A 17,003-nucleotide genomic window follows, 5' to 3' on the forward strand; every position below is an offset into this window, starting at 1 on the left:
CGCTATACACCCGAAACACAGGCAGTTTCTGAGGTTTGCATTCGAGGGCGTAGCCTACGAATACCTAGTGCTGCCGTTCGGGCTGTCGCTCGCTCCCCGCACCTTTACGAAATGTGCCGAGGCAGCGCTAGCGCCCCTCAGGAAGAGGGGCATCCGCATCTTGGCCTACCTGGACGACTGGGCTCTCGTGGCTTGCTCCAGAGAACAGGCGGAGACGCAGCTGTCGCGGGTTCTGTCACACATTCAGACACTGGGGTTCTCTGTGAACTTTCAGAAGAGCTCGCTAATCCCAGGTCAACAGATCGCTTTTCTCGGTCTGGAAATATGCTCTCTTTCCAGCCGCGCACGGTTGTCAGAGCACAGAGTGGCCGCGTTTCATCGCTGCCTCGCTCAATTTCAGCTGGGACGCAGACTGCGTTTCCAGACGATATTGCGCTTGTTGGGCATGATGGCATCTATGATCGCCGTAGTGCCGCTTGGGCTGTTGAAAATGAGAGCGTTTCAACGCTGGACTCTCTCTCACCGTTTGTGTGCTTCGCGTCACCTCCGGAGGAGGCTGCCGGTGACTGCGTCTTGCATGCTAGCTCTCCGTCCTTGGAGGGAGCCCGGGCTACTGCACCAGGGCTCTCGGATTGGGAGGGTGTTGTTTCGCAAGGTGGTGTCCACAGATGCTTCCCTAAGTGGGTGGGGAGCGCTGTGCGAGGGTGCGTCAGTGAGAGGGATCTGGTCCGCGGCTCAGCGCCAGCTGCACATCAACCACTTAGAGCTGTTAGCAGTGTTCTTAGCTCTAAAGCGTTTCCGTCCAGTCCTGCAGGGCCAGCATGTCTTAGTCAGGACGGACAATTCAACAGTGGTGTCTTATATAAACAGGCAGGGAGGAACACGCTCTCTTCCCCTGTTGCAGCTGTCTCGCTCTCTGCTGTTATGGTGCAGTGTTCATTTTCTGACTCTAAGAGCCACCCATGTCCCGGGCCACCTGAACCTGGGGCCGGACCTTCTCTCCAGGGGGGGTCCTCTGGTGAGAGAATGGAGGTTACACCCTTCAATAGTGGCTCAGATTTGGGATCTATTTGGCGAGGCGCAAATAGATCTTTTTGCTTCCAGGGTGAATGCTCACTGCCCCCTGTACTTCTCCATAATCGACCACGATGCACCCTTGGGCTTGGACGCGCTAGCGCACCAATGGCCAGACGTGCTCCTGTATGCATTTCCCCCAGTGGAAATGATATCTCCAATTCTGGAGAGGGTGCGTCGGCATTCCCTCTCTCTGATCCTGGTGGCCCCTTGGTGGCCCGCGAAGTCGTGGTATGCAGAAATAATCAGCCTGCTTGCAGCAAGTCCTTGGCAGCTTCCTCTCCGCAGGGATCTCCTCTCTCAGGCGGGGGGGGAAGTGTTTCATCCGCGCCCGGATCTGTGGCACCTTCATGCTTACCTGCTGAGAGGTTAAACTTGGTTGCTAAGGGTCTGCCACCTAGTGTGGTAGCGACGATTCAGAGCGCCAGGGCCTCGTCTACTAGAGGCTTGTACGCTTACAAATGGCGAGCCTTCGAGCGATGGTGCCAGGACCGCCACACTCTCCCATTTCAGTGCTCTATTGTGGATGTTTTGACATTCCTGCAGGAGCTGTTGGATAAAGGCCTTTCGTTTTCGACGATCAAGGTTTATTTAGCGGCTATATCTGCTTGTCATATCGGTTTTGACGGGGTGACACCAGGTGCGCATCCCCTCGCCGTGCGTTTTCTGAAAGGGGTTCGCCGGCTGAGGCCCGTGCTTAAGTCCAGTGTCCCGGCTTGGGACTTGTCTTTGGTGCTGGAGGCCCTTTGTGGCCCTCCGTTTGAACCCGTTGAGTCGGTAGATATGAAACTTCTTTCGTATAAGACCGCATTACTTCTCGCTTTGGCCTCGGCGAAGCGAGTGGGGGACCTTCATGCGCTGTCTGTGCATCCTGCCTGCACACAGTTTTCTCCTGATGGCCGCAAGGTCGTATTGCGTCCGAATGCCGCCTATCTTCCCAAGGTCATGCCTGCATCTTATAGTTCAATGGAGTTTGAGTTGCTGAGCTTTTGCTCCCCTCCTTTTGAATCTGAGGAGCAGAGGAGGGTGCATTCTCTTTGTCCGGTGCGTGCGCTACGCACCTACATTGAGCGCACTCGGGATGTGCGTTTGTGTGACCAGTTGTTTGTCTGCTTCGCTAATCCGAATAGGGGTAGAGCTCTGTCCAGACAGAGGCTGTCCCACTGGATTGTAGAAGCTATCTCGCTGGCATACAGCACCGGAGGTTTTGCGTTGCCCCACGGGGTGGGAGCTCATTCCACCAGGGGGATGGCGACCTCATGGGCTCTTTTTAGAGGGGTGCCTGTGGCTGATATTTGTGCAGCGGCTAATTGGGCGTCGCCGCACACTTTTGTGCGGTTTTATCGGTTGGACGTTACAGCCCCTTCGGTGGCTCATGCTGTCCTTTCTGCTGGGTCTACCACTCACTAAGGATGTGGTGGTCCCGTTCCGGTTCGGTGGCTGCTCTGCGGGGCGTGTATATAGGTCCCATACTTATGTGTTGTACCGAGTGAATCGACTGAAAGGGAACGATTAGTTATGTCTATAACTTCTGTTCCCTGAAGGAGAGGAACGAGGTACAACACAGGGTGGCCCCACTGAGCAGTTGGCTCGGTGAAGAGCGGCTATCGAACTGAGGGATGACGGTGATGGCAGCGGCTATATGTGCGGGCGGGGCCTTGCGCGTGTCATCACACGTCATCTGCCGTAAAGGCGTGAATAAAGGTTTCTTCAGCCAGGACACGCGAGGGCGTGATATCCCATACTTATGTGTTGTACCTCGTTCCTCTCCTTCAGGGAACAGAAGTTATAGACATAACTAATCGTTTTAGTGTGGGTGGGAATGTGTGTGTGTGTGTGTGTGTGTGTAGGAGTGAGTGTGAGGGCATAGAAGTGTGCAAAAGCACATACCGCATTAAGCCAAGAGCAGACAATTTTATTTTACTGCACACATGCCATCACGAGCACTCTCACACAGACTAATTAAGCATTATACGATAGCAATAAATCAACCAAACCATGCTGTCAGTCCTCACTATCACCGCTGATGTTTTATTTACGGATGCACTCCTGATGCAATTTAAATTATACATCGTGAATACAGCACGCTGCTGTAGCCACAAGACACCGACATATCTGATGTTCGACCATAACGTTTCCAGAAAAATGTTAAAATGCACGGTGACGGTAAAGAAAACTACGTTGTGTGTTCTTGATAAAACAGCATTAGAGCCACACAAAGCTGCATTTCTTTTGTTTTTGGATACCCATGCACTGCAGTCACTGTTTACATTATGAAATATGTGATTGTTGAAAATAAATAAATAAACTAGCATGCCATTTTTTGTGTGGGAATGTTAATCAATTAAATTTTTTTCACATACAAGATAAAACAATTAGTCATTTGTTGCATCAATGAAGGACGTTCTGTTTTGGTGGCATTTGTGTGTGTGTGTCATTCTTTCTGTCTGTAAGCCCGATAGCATGAAAAGTTTTAACTGAACTGTGGAGGAGTGAATTCATGTTAACAATCCTTTAAAATCTGCCTTTCATCTATCAACGTCTTCAAGGTCAACTTAATGATTTATTGGTCAAAAATGGACAAAAAGCCTTAAAACTTATAAATATGAAGTGTGGTGTGTATTGTCAACAGTACAGAAAGTACCAAATAAAGATTTACAATGTTTCACATTTGACCTCTGACCTCTCCTTCAAGTTCAACAAATTGATCTGAAGCTCAAAGTGATAATAATGCTATACATTGCTATTTAAAACTGTGTTTTGTTCTGCCATTGTTTGTATTGACAACACATGATATATGCGGATGTTAAATATTAAATTACTTTGACTGTGACCTTATTTGACCTTGAAGAAGAGGTCAAACTTTCATAAAATATCTTTGATCTGTAAACTGTGCTTAAAATTCAGCTGTCTTTGTTTGTATTGGCAACACTCAGGAAATAATACGGGTACTAAAAATCACATTATAGTTTGCATCCAGACATCAGGCCACATTTGACCTCTTATTTCACTTTTAAATTTCACGTCTGCTTTTCGTTTAAGCTGTGGTATTTTTACTGCACTACAAACATCCTAAATTATGCTTAAAAAGAATAAAGACAACAAAATGAATGTATACAAAATATAATACAATTCTCTTAAAAGTTGATGCTTCAAAAGAGGACAATAGGATGATCCAAACACAGCTATCTGATTTGAGCGAATTTGCGACTTGTTTAATTTTTATTTATTTCATTTTTTTTCCAATTAACAAAATCAGGAAAAACTATCTACCTCAAGACACCCGATCAAAGATATCAGGACCACAACAAAGGCCTCTCAATGGTAAATTCAGGGTTATTTTGATGGCACTGTGGTGAGCAGCTGTTCAGTAGTTGGGGAGATATCGTGCTCTGGACCAAACAGTTGGCTGAACAGACACGCAGCCAGATGGGCCGCCTGAGATGACCATTTCAGCCGTACCATCTGCATACAAAAACCCACATTTACAAACAAGCACCTATGCTTTTTGGAAAATGTAACCAACACGTTTGAAGTCATACGACTGGCTTGGTGAGAATTGGAGGGAGAAGAGAGGAAGACGGAGAAGAGTTAAATAAAACTGAGAAAAACACGGACAAGCGGATAAAAGGCTTAGACGGATAATTATAGATAAAGCAGAAAAGATAAGAAGGAAGGGCCGAAGAGGGAAGCAGAGTGTGATATCAAGAGAGAATAGAGAGTTTGTCTTTCTCTTTGTAAATCATCAATCTATAGCTGTGATTAGCAGTATTTATAGAAGTCCTGCCATGGTAACTGTAGATGTATTTTTAGTGTCACTCTTTGTAGGTGCAGAACGTGTCTGTGCGTGTGAGATTTTAGACACACATATGTGTAGTGAATATATAAGTGAGGCTGAGTGACTGAGACAGCAAGAGAACGTAAACGAGTAAGAAAGGCAGAGACGAGGAAAAATGTGGACAGAGCTTAAGTGTGTGGTTTTTTTTTAATTTCCATAGCAACTCCTCCATCCTTTTGTTTATTAACGCTTTGCTCTCTCTCTCTCACACACACACACACACACACATACACACACTCTATGACTTCTGCACAGGTTCTTATCATTTTCCAACCTGCACCAAGAGAAGAAGCAAACAGCTAAAAAAACATGAGAAGGAGGAAAGAGGAAAATGTGTCTTGGCTCATGATAAAGTGCGGGCTGCAAAGCTGCTGATAGACTGACACACGCACCGCAACCTGTCAGAACTCATCTTCTGCTGTGTGTCTATTTCAACCACACAGTGGCTGAGAGAGTCTCACAGAGACAGCTAGTAGTGGAGAGAAACCAATAATGACATCGAACCAAACACTGATGTGACGGTGCAAATTTTAAATGCTGCCGTTTTCCTCAGAGAAGTGTGACAGAAAAAAAGGGGGGTAATCTTTCCCATTAACATGCATACATAGTTAGTTTTGCCATATTTTGTGTCCACTATCTTCAAGTTTGTGTGTTGCTGATCTTACCTGCTGCCAGGGGTATAAGCAGACCAAAATCAATATGCCCTGCATTTGTCAAGGTTCATTGATTGCTTACATTTTTTCAGTGTATGAACCCAGTCTGAAATGGGAGAAGAACAAAACCCATCCCTGACAGCATGTATGAACTCAAAGAACTCAGACTCAAAGAAGCAGCTTTCGACTACTCCCTTTATTTCCAAAGGGAGTAGCCAGAGCAGTCGGACTGGCACAGATTTTACAGCAGATTCACCTCCTGATGCAAACCTGCCATTTATCCAGGTTTGAGACCAGCTTCTGGCAGCACACCGCCTTGTGACCCCCGATGGGTTTGTATCTGCTCCTTAACTTAACTCGAACCAGAGAGCTTTTCCATGTATCCACTACAATGTGACTCAAGACCAGCCCCCAAGATTGAAACCGGCTTTTGTTTGTTTGGATCCACTATGTCCTTAATTAATATAAAAACCTACTTTTGCCTCCTTTATTTCTGTTTCCTAGATAAAATATAAAATAATATAGTGGCAGGGATACCGCACACTGCTTAGCTGTTGTTTCAGGACTGTGGACAGGAGCCCTGTTTGTTCGCAAACATGAGGAAATTTAAATTAAAAACAAAACAAAGAAAAGGTGTAAAAGATGCGCCTCATTGGTCCTGCAGGGATAAAACTTGGTTGAGGTTTTCATTAATTTTTTTAATCAACTAATTTTTTGCTGTCCTGAGTAACAAAGCAAATACAATGTCGAGAAGACACTGACATGAATATTACGCACTGCAGAACAAAGCTCCAATGTGAAAGTTTCCAGTCTTTTGGAGATGCAGTGGCTGCATATTACCAGGTGTGCGCCCTGATCAGTTGATACTACAATCAGCTGATTTGAGTTTGTAGAAAATGGTGGAAATATACAAGTTCTGAGGAGTGGGGAAATGGACATAACCTTTATTTTTAATTGCGTAGAAGGACAAGAGTGAAACGGTAAAGCGCAATCTGCATCCAGGACAGGAAAAAATTGCATTATACTGCTAACACAACATACGGTCTTTGAAAGCATCTGCACAAACAACATGCTAACACAAAGTTAACAAGGTATCCAGAGCAATGTTAAGCCTGAGTGCATGCCAACCCCATCCTCACAGCCTGAACCTGATCAGGCTTTTAGCACTGTAGCCTCCATTTTTCCCTACAAATGGTTCTACAGTACAACAGCAGTAGCGATTGCTTCGAAGTCTCTTTGGGCTGATTTTTAGCTTTTCTCTGTGTTAGTCGGCTTGTGTTCAAACCTAAACACTAAAAAAAAAAGAGATTATACGATTTATATTGTAAATAAATAAGCATTTCAGAAGTTAAATAAAGATATTGCACAATTATGGTGAAATGTCTTCTTACCTTGGCAGCCATACGAGAGTAAAGGGCATTCTGATCCTGTGCAGAGCTCATCTTCTCCCTTCTCACCATCTCCTTTAGACCGACATTGTCATCATCTTGGAAGTAACGGACACGCTCACCGTCAACATGCGTCTCGATCTGAAACGAGACAGAAAGACAGTAGTATGAAAAAGAAGCAAAGAGAGACAAGATTTTTTTGAAATCACTGGAAATTGGGTGTGATGTTTAAAATAAGCACTCCCAGAAGATTAAAGTCTATTCAAAACATCTGAAATCATATATTTGACAGGAGGTGCGAGACAGTGGACAGAAAAAAAGAATCAGGAAGAATAAAGGAGACTAGACTGCTCTATAAATTTATAATGACCATAAACTGAGGGCTTTGTTTCTTGTATACAAGTTTCAGCTCAGAGGCAGGTGCTTGTTGTCTTTTCACACACGATGAATATCACAAAAAAAAGAAGTCAAATAGCTGGATACAAGCCTCTTATTAGCTCCCCATCTCTCAACACCTCTGTTGCATCAATGCCCAGGACCCTCTCAGTCTTTTTTTTTTTCCCTTCCCCCCAAGCGTTGGCAAGCTGATACAACAAATAGATTATTTATCTAATTTCTTGCATTACATAATTTTTCTTTCCTTACCGGTTTCTTCTTTCGCCGTCCTCCGTGCTGTTCCTGAGGTCCAGATGGGGCATTGACAGGCCAGGCCCGACCTGACTCATCTGTTCTGAACAGCAGGATTTCCCGGTCTTCACTGGTCCCATCTGAGGCCTGAAACAAATCAAGTGGGTAATTTTAAGGTCTATTTAATTCTGTAAATACACAAAATTATATCTGTGCAGGCGCTCAACCTTTAACCATTCAACAACCACAAACTGTAACAAGAAAGGTAATTTTAAAAACAAGTTTTGATGATATTTTAAAAAAGAAAACTATTTGAAATGTACTAGCAAGGTGACGTTTTCAGTCTCATCACTCAGATCACTGCAGAGGAGGAGGATGGATCTAATGTTTGTGGATCTGTCAGATTTCACAGGCTGTCGAGACAGAGGAAGCAGCTGAGTTTCAACTAATAATCTGGGCTCCTTCAGAATAAAAATACATCCTACTTGCAGTGAAATTTTAAATGGCTTGAAAGGGCTGGACTTGAGCTTTCATATCATTCTGAATAAAACACAGGACTAACATCTCCATATTTTACGTATACTCTCCTAATCTTTACTTTGGTGAGAGTTATCAGTTTGATTCGATCAATACAGAAGGAAAGACGTGTGTAACTGCAGTTTAATTAAAGTTTTAAAGTTTTGACAGGCAGACGGGAAAGAAGAACAAAGAAGATGAGAGGACGCCACATGAAAATGAAAACTGGGTGGTCAGGGTGGGGATACATGGCGATATTGTATCATTTTATCAACAGAGGCACACAAAATACAGATACTTTATTAAATACATTAAAATACTCTGGGACTACTATGAACAACAGGGCTGGCCTCATGCACGCAAATCCTGCAGTAATGTTAGATGAGCAAACTTACATCTCAACAAAAAAAACATCCAACACTGGGCGCACCAAGCTTGACAAAGCTACTTCCTATTTCAGAGCATCCAATGCCTCAGTCACGTGGGTCAAAATAAGACAGCATCTTCTTTGCATCTACCGATTGCAACATGTGGTGACAAAAGCTTCTTTTCAACTAGCACCTGCTCAGCTTGGCTCTACTCGGTTTTTAGGATTTTCCGATCAGAAACAGATTGTTAGCTTGAACCCATTCGATCACGTATCACAGCGATCGCAGACCGACTGTCTCGAAGCAACATTTATGGCAGGTTTCAGTCACAGTGTTGGTATACTTGACGATTTCATTTCAAGAGTAGGATAACTTTATCTTATTGAATTAAAAGATATGACAAAGTTTAACTTTAAGGAGATAATTTCCAGTTGAAAAATGTGATAAATCACAATATCTGTTATTGCAAAACTCAGCATCTCACAAAATGTCAAAAATTGCAATAATCTTATGTGAGCAGTGAAGTATTGTGTAATATTCTACTGTGGTGTGCCTGGTGATTCCCATCTCTATGGGTGAGAAGACAAAAATCTAAATAATAGAAGAGAATATTTCCTCCACGTTAGTCACTATAGTACGGCCTTAAGTCTCCACACATTGCAAAAAAAAAACACTAAATACAAGCCAGACATTCAACAAGAGTCAAAACACTGAACACTGAAAAGAAGCCAACTGCCTTCTATAACAACACAAACTGGAAGGATCTCAAATGAGTGCAAATCAAAACCACTTCATCTTTACAGTGCTGAAGTACCTCTCGGCTGATAAGTGCACTAAAACCTAAGAATTATTACATTTTCCCTGAACCCTTACCAGGTATTTCATTCTAGTCCTTTCATTTGGACAGGGAAGCCTTTCTTGGGGATAAATCTGGCCTAACCTACAAATAATGATCTACAGATTATAGGAATAATCACACTGTTTTTCATGTCTTTATAAAGTTGTTGAGCGTCTGCTCATCTAAGAAATATGCAACCATTTGTCTGGGTATCCAGCTGCGTGTGAAGCCAGAAAAGACATTAGTAAGACAGTAAGTAGAGAAGAAGCAGTGCCCTGACGTTAGAGGACTGAATTGTCTGCGCTATGGACACAGACATGGTAGCACATGCATCCGGCCCCTTTCACTTGGCCCCACTGGTGTTCTCTTATTTCAAACATATACACATACATACATCATGCACACTTATCCTGACCTCTGATAGGAGAGTGCGTCAGCACACTACAAGACATTTGTGTCTCATTAGGAATCTGGTGAAGCGGCTGAACAGGAGCAGTTTCCAGACAGCGCGACGTAAGAGCTGAACAGAAACACGACTTCAAACAAATAAATTATTTTTACAAGCAGTCCCCCATGACAGCAGAGTTCACTTACATCTGAAGGTGTGTGTGTGTGTGTGTGTGTGTGTGTGTGTGTGTGTTATATACACAGGACACGTTTAGTCCTGTATATATCAGCCCTTTCACCCTTTCAGATACAGGATGTGTAACAGTGCTGGCCTTATCACTTTTGCTAAAATGCTGTTATTCTATCATTTAGAAACAGGTCACTGCTACATTGTTGTTCTTCATGCTTTCATTTAGATATACTAACAAGTGAGAAAGCCACGGTGAGTGTGCAACATTGGGTGCTGGATATAAATATGTGAGAATGCTGCTAAAAACAGACATCCGGCTCAAAACTTCTCTAAGGAAGTCATTCTGAGCCTCCTTTGCATCTTTCCACAGCTGCATGGCTCATTCCTGTCTGCATAGTCTTACAGATTTCAAAACAAAATTTCTGGATGTGTTTTTTTTTAGGGGGGTGGGGTGGGGAGGTGGGGGTTCCTCCATTCCCTTGGAGGTCATAATCTTATACATATCTATGCATTAATAGATGTGGATTAGTCTTATGTCACACTAAAAGTGATACGTAAATGTTTTTAGGTCTGACCCACTAAGGCTGCTGTCGTAACACAAAAATTGAGTGACTCGGATGTGAAGCTGACATGGTCAGACTTCTGTGATCTGGAAGGTATCTTTAGGGACAGTTTCTAAAGCTGGGAATAAAGAAACGTACAAAAACACGTTTTCCTTTTTGTGAAAAATAAAAATGTTTTGTTCTCTGTCTTGTTCGACCATCTTTGTGTCATTTAGGAATGCTACACGGCTTTTCGCACGAAAAGCAAACCGCATTGAGAACAACCCTGTAACCAACCGCACAGCTTCATGGTCATCTTGTGTTATTGAGAGGTGTTTTTAATATTCTGTCTCCCTTTTCAATAACTAGTTAGATAAAGTTAGATGGTGACTTTGTAAAGTATCTACAGACCTGGTTTGATTTGGCTGCTTCTTGTAGCTTCTTCCTGGCAGCATGTTTCTCTTTGGCTTTATGAGCTGCTTCCAGTTGTGATTTCAGCTTCTCAATGACGGCCTAAATCACACACAGACACACACACAAAAACAGAAATTTAGTTATAACACAAAGAACACAATGTTCATATATAACATAAGTTTAAAGCTTTAGAGAAAACTTTCCCAAGACAGGAGACCTTGACCAATCAAAGATCCTTTCAGACCTGATCAGGTGAGTATAAACAAGAGAAGGAAGTCCCCACAGTTTAGTAAGATTTCCTAATAAAGTGGGAGGTGAGTGTAGTGCACTGATACCTTCATTAAAGCCAAGTGTGTGACTGTGAACTGCACTTATGGAACACAGGTGTGCAAACATAGACATAGTTTGATTGCTTTATCATGTAGGGAGGTGATTATAGCCAGGATGGTAACACTGTAACAGGCAGCTCTGACACGCACCAGAAGAAATCCCATAGCACTCTTAGAATCGACACAGGAAAACAGACAGAGGAAGGCTCGAGTGCGCGGATCAATGAATGCTATAAATTAACAGATCCCCTGATGTGCTGTTAAATCCATCCAAAGATGAGAGTTGAAGCATATGTGCCGAGGAAAGGCAAATCAATATCAACTCTCCCACAAAGCCGAACAACTTAACTCTGGATTTCACAACAAATATGAACTTTAGAGGTTTTTTCACATCAACAAATTCTGACTTATTCATGTAGTCATATCCATGTGTGTTTATATGCTATTGATCATCTGAGACTATTGTACTATACAACCGATTAATCAAACTGAATACTGAATTGCCACAATACCAGAGGATTTTTCAACTCTGTGTCAAAACCGGAGGTTGCATTAAACCGGACAATGTTCCGTTATGAATGATGTTTGTAGCATACAGTCAGTTCTAAAGGCGTTTCTGTATCCATCAATCCATCTGCTGCCACTAATCCAGGTCCAGGTGTTGGGGCAGCAGTCTAAGAAGTCTCTAAGCTCTAACAGACATCGTTCTCCAGCTGTTCTAGGAAGACATTCCCAGGCCAGCCGTGAGTCACGTTCTCCCCAGTGCTTCCCCTTGTTCTGCCCCAGGGCCTCTCCCAGGTGGACTGAAACACCTCACCCAGGTGGTGTCCACCTCAACTGGGTCCTTTTGGTGTGAAGGAGTAACAGGTCTAGTCTTGGGCCCTCCTGAATGTAGTGCAGTTCAACATATTTTGCTGCTTTGGAGGAAATTAATGCCCGAGTTAAAACAGGTTGACAGAAGGTCAGCAGTAATAAATAACTGCCTCACCGTATTGCCCATGATCTCTGCCTTTATTAGCTTGGACCCTAGTTTGTTCAGCTCCTCCTCTGACAACAGTGGAACCTCTTCCTCCTCCTCTTCTTCTTCCTCGCCTTCGCTCTCAGCCCTAGGTAAACACACAGAGGAGAGACTGAAGGGTGCACTAAAACAAAGAGGTGAAAAGGAAAATTTAAAACATGTCACCGATTTACTATATGTCAAATTCATAACTCTAAATAGAAACCTGCAAAATTAAATTGTCCATTAAGTTTAAAAAATAAAAATTCACTTGAACGGTGTTCCTCTTTTCCTTTAGACTTTTCCGTACTCCACCTTCCAAACGGCCGCTTTCAAAGACACAATGATGCCACCCTGATAAGAGGCTTTATCTTCTAATTGGAAATGTATTTGTGAAGGTTTTAATTTTAACCATATAGTTGTTTGCTTCTGCGTTTATGTGCTATGAATCATTTGAGTCTTTGAGCCCTCCAGAGATCATTACATCCTTGCCTTGAAGGATTAGCTCTGCAGCCTGGGAAGCGTCGTTCTAGGCTATTACACTTCTCAGAGCATCATTTCATGCTGCTGCCACACTGTAGACTCATTTCATGCTGCAGGGGTTCTGAGTGCCGTTTTACCCAAACAACTCAGCTTAATGAGGCAAAACAGAACAACTGTGAAGCCTTTACATAGCACTGATACTCCAACATCTGGCCTACAACAAAGGACCATGTTGGACTTGAAGTTACTGCAGTTATTTTTAAATTCTTCATAATGTTTGTCTCACAAATTGCAAAATAAATTAAACATTTCGGTGTTAGAAACGCAAGGTTATGCTGAAAACCCTGTTCTAAAAAGGTTTTGTCTGAGATTAGTATGTATGTATGTATAATACAGAGGCGAATAAGAGAGACGGAAATTCTTTTTTTTTTTTTTTTTAAAAAGAAGACTTGCAGGGGGCATGGTGGAATTAGCTAAACTGCATCAGTCTGACTACTGGGAAACGCTGTGTGAAGGAGCTCATAACAAATGCTTTCACAAAGTGACTGATGTCCGACACCAGAAACATGGAGCAAACAGCATTGTGGCAGAAACTCCGCTGCAGGGGCCATTTACAGTTTTAGATACAGCAAAAAAACAAACAAACAAAAAACAGCATAGATAAAAGACAACTGGCTAAGCTTAGAGCTTAGTCTGTCTGTTCATATGCAACAGTGGTTAAGATATTATTAGGTAAGCTAGCATGTAGGAGAGAAAAATATGAGAATGTTTATAAATTGCACCTATTGCAGCTTTATGCAGTTTAACATCATAGAAAGTTTTGGTTTTTATGCATTAAAATAATTTTTAAAAAACTTTAAACCTTGGTGGTGCAGCAGGTTGAGGAACAGTTACAGTCTTCTCAGCATCTCTCTTGTGTTCCTGTTGTGGTTTATCAGAGGTGTCAGATTCACAGGCAGGACTGCTGCTCTTCTTCCAGGCTGGAGCTCTGCTGGAGTCTTCATCATCAGAGCTGGGTTTCAGGAACCCTTTGGATGGTCGTGCAGGAGGAGGAAGACGCTGAGGAGCTGGAGAGGAACGAACTAAAGATTAGGGACGTGCACAAATAGTTGACAAGATGACTAATCGTCTCTTCTGTCACTAGTCGGTACCAAACGTACCAGTCGCAGACTAATTGCAATCATTGTAACTGATGCCCAATGATGGTAAATAGTAGTGTCCTAAATGTTATGTAGCCATGTGCCGCCAGATGAAGCATCGTTGCTGAGAAACTTCATAAATTTGTTAACCTTGGGCTGACATTTTTATTGACATTATTATTGTTAATTTTTAAAGGCAAAAGAATGAGATCACAGACACAAGTGTGGAAAATGAGCTTTCGTCGAAGGGTGGATGGACTTTAGCATAGGAGGAGGAGTTCACTCGTTCAGGAGGGGGTTTAGAGTGGAGCTGCTGCTTATCCACATTGAAAGAAGCAACGTTAAGGTGTTTTGGTGTTTTCTCACACAGGATTAAAAATAAGACGGCCACCTCCTTTTGACTAAGGAGAAAATAAAAGGAAAAAAAAACAACCGAAAAACAAAAATTGATTACCCAGTGATTGCATCGTCAAGTGACCGATCGCAAGCAGTTATAATGGCCAAGTAGTCACTCAGAGGCAGCACCCTCAGCCTCTGGCGATCACTTTTGATTGTATAGGTTGCCTGGTGGGAGGAAACCTGCCTCCGAAAAAAATCGCGGTCCGACTCAGACTGACTGCAATCACTCTCAGCAAAGGTCTGCAGATCTGCAATACGTCTCTTTGCAAGAGCTGTACCAATGTACCTGCACATGTGATGTGACAATAAAAGTGATTTGATTTGATTTGAAGAGGTGACTTGACTCAAATGGGTGCCAACTGTATGACTCTGGTTATAATCCCATATTTATATGGGATTTATATTCCATATTTATACACCATATATGCCATTTTGTGGTTAAATGTGATTCTACAGCAACTACATCAGAATTTGTGGAGGAATTTCTGAATTTCTAATTCAAATCTATGAGGTTCTGGCTGGACTCTGCATGTGAATTTCTGTTTGTAGATGCCAACAGATTAGCATTTTTTTCCACCGTCTACCTTGTAAACTGACAGCAGACTGTCTTATCACAGTTTTAACGCCATCTCGATGCACTCAAGTTGCTTTGTAAACATCAGCTGACTGCGAGTGGTCGCAGACATGTTCACCGTCTTCAAAGCAAAGTGAATAAGATCACAAATTAATAGTGCATGGTCACAATTCTTATGGCCATGTCATGATCTCCAATTGCTGTTTTTCCTATAATGACTGTAGCATTATGTAGCAAATGTTCCCTAAATGGGATTAATATATTGATGCTTCTTTGTACATATAAGAAAAGGTCTTGACGCAAACTCACTTTCACCACTGTCATCATCTTCTGAGGGTTTGAGGAAGCGGCCTTGCAATGATCCAAGCGTGAGGGAGCGTTGATTCCAGCTTTGCCCAGAAGATGATGCTGCTGCATCAGTCCTACCTTTTTCTCTTTCTCCATCCCTACACCTATCCCCATCTTTCTCTCTGCTTGCATCTCTGCCTCGTCCTCTATCCCTGTCCCTCTCTCCTTCTCTGTCTCTATTCCTGTTCCTTTCTCTATCCTTTTCATTTTCTCTATACCTGTCTCCATCTCGACCTCGCTCCTCCTCTCTTCCTCTATACCCTCCCCTTCCACCGTGGTATCTTTCTCGGCTTTCCGATGACGATTCTTTGTCCTTTTCATTTTTTCTCCACCGATCTCTGTCTTCCCCGTCCTCATCCTTTCTCTTCCACCTCTCCCTGTACTCCTCTTCTCCTTTCCTCCACCCGCCTCTGCTTGTGCCATCTCCTTCTCTTCTCTTCTGGTCGTACATAGCTTCTTCAGCCTCATCAAGTCTCTGCTGAAATTCTTCCATTGACTATAAAAAGACAGAAATACAAAACACCACAAGGCAAATGTTCTCAGTTCAGATCTTCAGATCACATACCTGAACTTTACTCTGGACCTAAGGCACATAAAACAAAAAGTGGCAGGAAACAATAGAGTGAATGCATAATGTATCTGGTGTATAATTTCCAGCAGGCTACTCTGATGTGTAAAAATTTTGTTGGCCTCAGATGCAGGTGACTCTGAAGGTATTTTTACTGCAGTTCAACATGAATCAGGCAAAAAAAAGCAGCAGCTTTCTGGCTGCCTGACTAAGCTGAAAGTCAGCTGCGTTACTATAAGAAACAAGAGCTGCGCTGCTGACAAAGTTTTGACAAAGGAAACAGAAGTCATGCACACAGAAAAACACACACGCTCTATTCACACAATGTTCTGACAGTGAATTTTTTCTGCGCTGATAAATAGATGCACAAACGCTGAAACTGCTGAAAGTGACACAACAAAGGACACCAGGCACTGTGTGTGTGTGTGTGTGTGTGTGTGTGTGTGTGTGTGATGTCAAACAGCAAAGACACAGATTAATAATAGAACAAGGTGTCCAAGGTGTCTCTTTCCTCCCACAGTAGTGAGGGAATATGTGTGCATAAATCCTCGTCTTCTAAGTGCATTTGCTTTGACAGTTAAGCCTTTCTTACTAAGATAAACGTGAATGTCAGTCGATGTTTTTATGTCCAAATCTCAATTGTTATGCAGCGTCATCATCCGTTACGTGCACATGTATGTGTGCGAATGTGTCAGAGCAGCAAAAGTTAATTCTCACTCCGTATCTCTCAGCCACCACATCACTGAGGCTGCGCTGTTCCCTCTCTGCCTGCTCCTTCATCCTCTGGTAGCTTTTCCTCAGCCAGCTCAGACCACCATCATTCACTACTGGGCCTGCAGGCATACACAGGGAAAACACAGTTAGGTTTTTGAATAACACATTTATTTTAATAAACATATTTTTTTTACATTTTGCCTCTGTATGCCAGAGGCAAAATTAAATCAAACAACCAAGGCTGTGATTTAAGTGCAGGCTCTCTGCTTTAATTCAAAGGGTTTTACAAAATTTTTACAAATCGGTTTTGGAACTGCAGTCATTTTTATACACAGTCCCCACATTTTCAAAGGCTCAGAATCATTAGGACAAATAACTGACAGCAGTTTCATGGCGAGGCTTCTACCCTCTTTGTTTCATGGCAAATTACACAGATGAAAGATTTGGAGCTGATGCAAAATGCTACAAAAACGACACAAACAAGCAGCAGCTGAAGGTGACTGCAGTAAAGGACAGGCGGAGCATCTCAAGGGTGGAAACACACGTTTGGTGAAGCCTACGGGGTCTAGATTTCACATGGTCACTGGGTGCAAAGGATTTTCCTTCAAAAATAATCC

At 42.9% G+C, this 17,003-nt stretch overlaps 1 protein-coding gene across 1 annotated transcript in view; it reads right to left on the reverse strand.

Moving 5' to 3' along the window:
* The window catches only part of cwf19l2 (CWF19 like cell cycle control factor 2), a 29,834-nt gene that overhangs the window by 6,113 nt on the left and 6,718 nt on the right, over positions 1–17,003 (reverse strand). Inside the window, exons 7-13 of the mRNA XM_085429896.1 lie at positions 16,390–16,505; positions 15,066–15,600; positions 13,507–13,711; positions 12,153–12,270; positions 10,833–10,934; positions 7,599–7,727; positions 6,957–7,094 (exon numbers count right to left, since the gene is read on the reverse strand). Of these exons, the coding sequence (XP_085286022.1) occupies positions 6,957–7,094; positions 7,599–7,727; positions 10,833–10,934; positions 12,153–12,270; positions 13,507–13,711; positions 15,066–15,600; positions 16,390–16,505 (1,343 nt within the window). The remainder of the gene's footprint in view (positions 1–6,956; positions 7,095–7,598; positions 7,728–10,832; positions 10,935–12,152; positions 12,271–13,506; positions 13,712–15,065; positions 15,601–16,389; positions 16,506–17,003) is intronic.

The sequence above is a fragment of the Copadichromis virginalis genome, linkage group LG14 (assembly GCF_057382275.1).
Source record: "Copadichromis virginalis isolate Kocher_CV1m ecotype Utaka linkage group LG14, C_Virginalis_male_GT1.1, whole genome shotgun sequence".
Classification (NCBI taxonomy): domain Eukaryota; kingdom Metazoa; phylum Chordata; class Actinopteri; order Cichliformes; family Cichlidae; genus Copadichromis; species Copadichromis virginalis.